This window comes from Phaethon lepturus, unplaced genomic scaffold, assembly GCF_000687285.1.
Source record: "Phaethon lepturus isolate BGI_N335 unplaced genomic scaffold, ASM68728v1 scaffold42077, whole genome shotgun sequence".
In the NCBI taxonomy this organism is placed as follows: domain Eukaryota; kingdom Metazoa; phylum Chordata; class Aves; order Phaethontiformes; family Phaethontidae; genus Phaethon; species Phaethon lepturus.
In genome coordinates, this window is record NW_010553322.1 from 1 (window position 1) to 3,220 (window position 3,220).

Consider the following 3,220-nt stretch of genomic DNA (forward strand, 5'->3'; position numbering starts at 1 on the left):
CGAGGGGCAGCCGGAGCCGCACGTCTCGCGTGGCGCCCCCCGCCAGGTGAGGGCCGCTGGGCCCCTTCCCTCCTTCCCTTCCCAGCCCCCGTGTAGGCCGCAGGCGGCGAAGGCCTTTCCGCCATTCCGGAGTTGGATGACGCTCCGGGGCGGGGAGGAGGGGAGCCGGCTGCTTTGAGCTCGGTTGTAGCGGGTTTGCGAGGATGAAAGTGGGATCTCCTCAGCGCTCGCTGGGCTGCAGAGCCTGGCCATCCGGTGCCTGCGCGTTAAAGCCCTATTTAATCTGCCCCTTTTAGGTTATATCTCATTTCTCGCAAAATAACGCAGTCCTTTGGGGCGTGGGGGTAAAAGAGCCAAAAAGAAGCCCATAAACCTGACCCTGTTGTGCATAAATCGCTCGCTAGAACATTTGAGTTCTTGGCATCAGTGTGCAGGGTGTGACAAGGAGGCACTGCAAATGTTTGCGCCCTGGAACTACGTGGCCTCTGCCCGCTTTGTGTTTGGAGTGATGATGTGAGGTTTCTCTTGTCTTTGCAGTCGGGCACCACAAATGAGAGCTGCATCCCCGGCGCCTGCTGCTCGGGCGCCTGTCCCAGCAGCGGCACCTCCTTCTGCTGTGGCTGCTCCTGCACCAAAGCAGCCTGGTCTGATGGCACAGATGGCTACAACCGCTGCTGGAGTTGCTGTAGGCTCTGCTGTAGGCCATACCATAGGTCATGCGCTTACAGGAGGATTTGGTGGAGGAAGCAGCTCTGAAGCTGCAAGGCCTGATATTACTTATCAGGTAAGACCAAGCACAACTGGACACCAACTAATGAGGCACAGCTAACTTGGGACATCAGTTATGTATAGGCTGATGTAATTGCAATAGACATAAAGATCACACAAATCATGGCTCAGAAAGCTGGGGTAACTTCCACAATCACCGTGAGTATCTTAAAAGTAGTTCAAAGAGATATATGAGTGATATGTGCTTCTGCTAGGGTGTGAGTGTTGTTTTATACTATAGTAACTCTCCGATTCAGACAAGACTTCCTTGTTGCAGGTCTGCTGATGGTAAGATCTATTGCAAGACCTTTTTGTGCTCATCAGACATTAAGATGATGGTGTTACCTTGCCCAGGTGCTATCCAAAGTTACCCAGGTGTCTGTAACTTTAAAAACTGTTCAGAATATGTCATGCCACTGCTGGAAATTATTTTGTACTTCAGCCCGTTACTTGTTTTCCATTTAAAAAGTAACATAAACATTTTGACTAAAACACGGGGAAGAAATATGCAGCAAGCAGTACTGGGGCTAGAGCTGTTGAAAGGGTGCTTATGGAGGTGTCTGCCATTTCAGGAGCCCCAGGCAGCTCAGCCTGCCTACCAGCAGCAGCAGTCACAATTTGCTCCTTGCCAGTATGAAATGAAACAATTCCTGGAGTGTGCGCAGAACCAGACTGACCTCAAGCTGTGCGAGGGCTTCAGCGAAGTACTGAAGCAATGCAGGTTTGCTAATGGTAAGTAGATGGTGCTACCAGAACGCTACTAACTGTGCTAATCGGTACAATTATTGTGGGAATGTCCTGTTTTTCTTTCAATCCATCCAGTAAAGAATGGGGGTCGATACAGAGCACATACACTGAAGTCAGTTAAAGGAAGCTGCTGTTCTGTTTGGCTTCCTGTTTTGGTCCTGTACATGTAGCTGGAAGTGATGGGGTGGAGAGAGGATGAATTATGAAGCTTTTGTGCTGGTGCATGGACTGAAGCTGATGGTTTGGGAGAGTGGTGGCAGCAGGCTTGGAGAATCAGCATCGCAATGCTGGCCTGTAGCAAGCGCCCACTTGGCACTGCTGACAAACCATCCTGACATGGGAGAAAGGAAACTGCCAAACGCCGGTGCCCAGGTGGACCGCTGAACTCCGCGGTTTAACATGTCCCAGGAAATCGATGAGGGGAGAGGGAACACCCTAATGTACATCTGCTTTACAGCAAGTGAGACCACCTGCTGTTTAGGGATTCAAAACTTACTGCGATTAACTGTGATTAACTTCTTACCTTTCAGGTCTAGCCTAAGCCTTCAGAACAAGGTTGCTGAAGACCATCTGACAAGAACTGACCTATGAATGGAAAAAAAAAGCTTCAGTAATAAAGTCTAAAGCTGTCTGATATCTTGTTAGTTCATATATTCACACTATTGTCCTCCTCATGGCTTGATTCCTGCTATAGCCGTTACAGATGTGATACAGCTTACAGCTGCAAATTAATTTAGCACAAAATGGAAGAATGAACAATAAAGTGGAATGAGCTAATTTGGATTAACCGGTTTGCTGATCGTTGTGTTGAATGTAAGTGATACGGTGTATAAATAAACTCTCTCTAGAAGTGCTTTAGTGGACTTTGGAGTTGAGTCTCAAGGGTGAGCAGGCAAGAAGTGATTTTGGCAGGCTTCTGTCTGCTTGCCAGCCGTGGTGCCTGAAGGGCTGGAGCTGTGGGAGTTCAGGAGCACCTGTAGCTCTGTGGTTAGCTGTGGTTGCCAGGCATCTCCTACTGGAGCGTTTGAACCCCACAGGCAACTTCTGCTGACTAAAATGTGTAGTGACAAGGAAGGCTGTGTCTGACCCCCCACAGGTCTCAGTTCCCCAAGGGCATCCTGTCATACTTCTAAAAACAAGCTCTGTATTCAGATTTGAGAGATTGTGAGAAGTAACTTCCCTCTGCCCAGAAGGATCTCAGTGGTAGGCCATTACCCAAGAACCCCATGCACCATCAGGCAGCACTTCCAAGAGTGTGTTCTGCCTGTCGGTAAAAGCCCTCATCTCTGATCTGCAGTTCCTGGAAGCGAAAGGAGAAAAAACAATATTCAAGATGGGGAAGGGTTACCTCAAACATGGGAGACAAGGACACAACGACCTTTCCTGGTGACAGGAGAAGCTTTGCTTCTGCTGATGAAGCTCACGTCTCAGTTGCCAGGTGTTTCACTGTCCTGGTAAGAAGAAAGAAAAACGTTTTGGGCCAGAAATGCCTGCACTGGGCTGCTGGCGGGTTTGCAGCAGACATCCCTAAAATGCTCTTGGCGAGCAGGCAGGGAGATGCACGTAGACCTTGGGGAAAGTACAGCGCGGCCGGTAAAACGTTTGCAGCTCGTAGCGGGTGGAAAGCGGTGCCCACGCAGGAAAGCCGGGAGGGGGGACGAGCCAGAGCCCGCCCGCAGCATCGCCACTTAGGAGCGGCTCAGCC

The 3,220-nt window shown here is 50.1% G+C and overlaps 1 protein-coding gene across 1 annotated transcript; it reads left to right on the plus strand.

The window, feature by feature from the left end:
- Positions 1 to 5: 5 nt before the first annotated feature.
- Positions 6 to 2,262, plus strand: CHCHD2 (coiled-coil-helix-coiled-coil-helix domain containing 2; the record flags this gene model as incomplete). Its single annotated transcript, XM_010291501.1, has 4 exons — positions 6 to 46; positions 538 to 784; positions 1,341 to 1,500; positions 2,046 to 2,262. Coding segments are annotated over 4 exons (459 nt in total), but the record flags the coding sequence as incomplete, so codon positions are not given.
- Between the last annotated feature and the right edge of the window lie 958 nt (positions 2,263 to 3,220).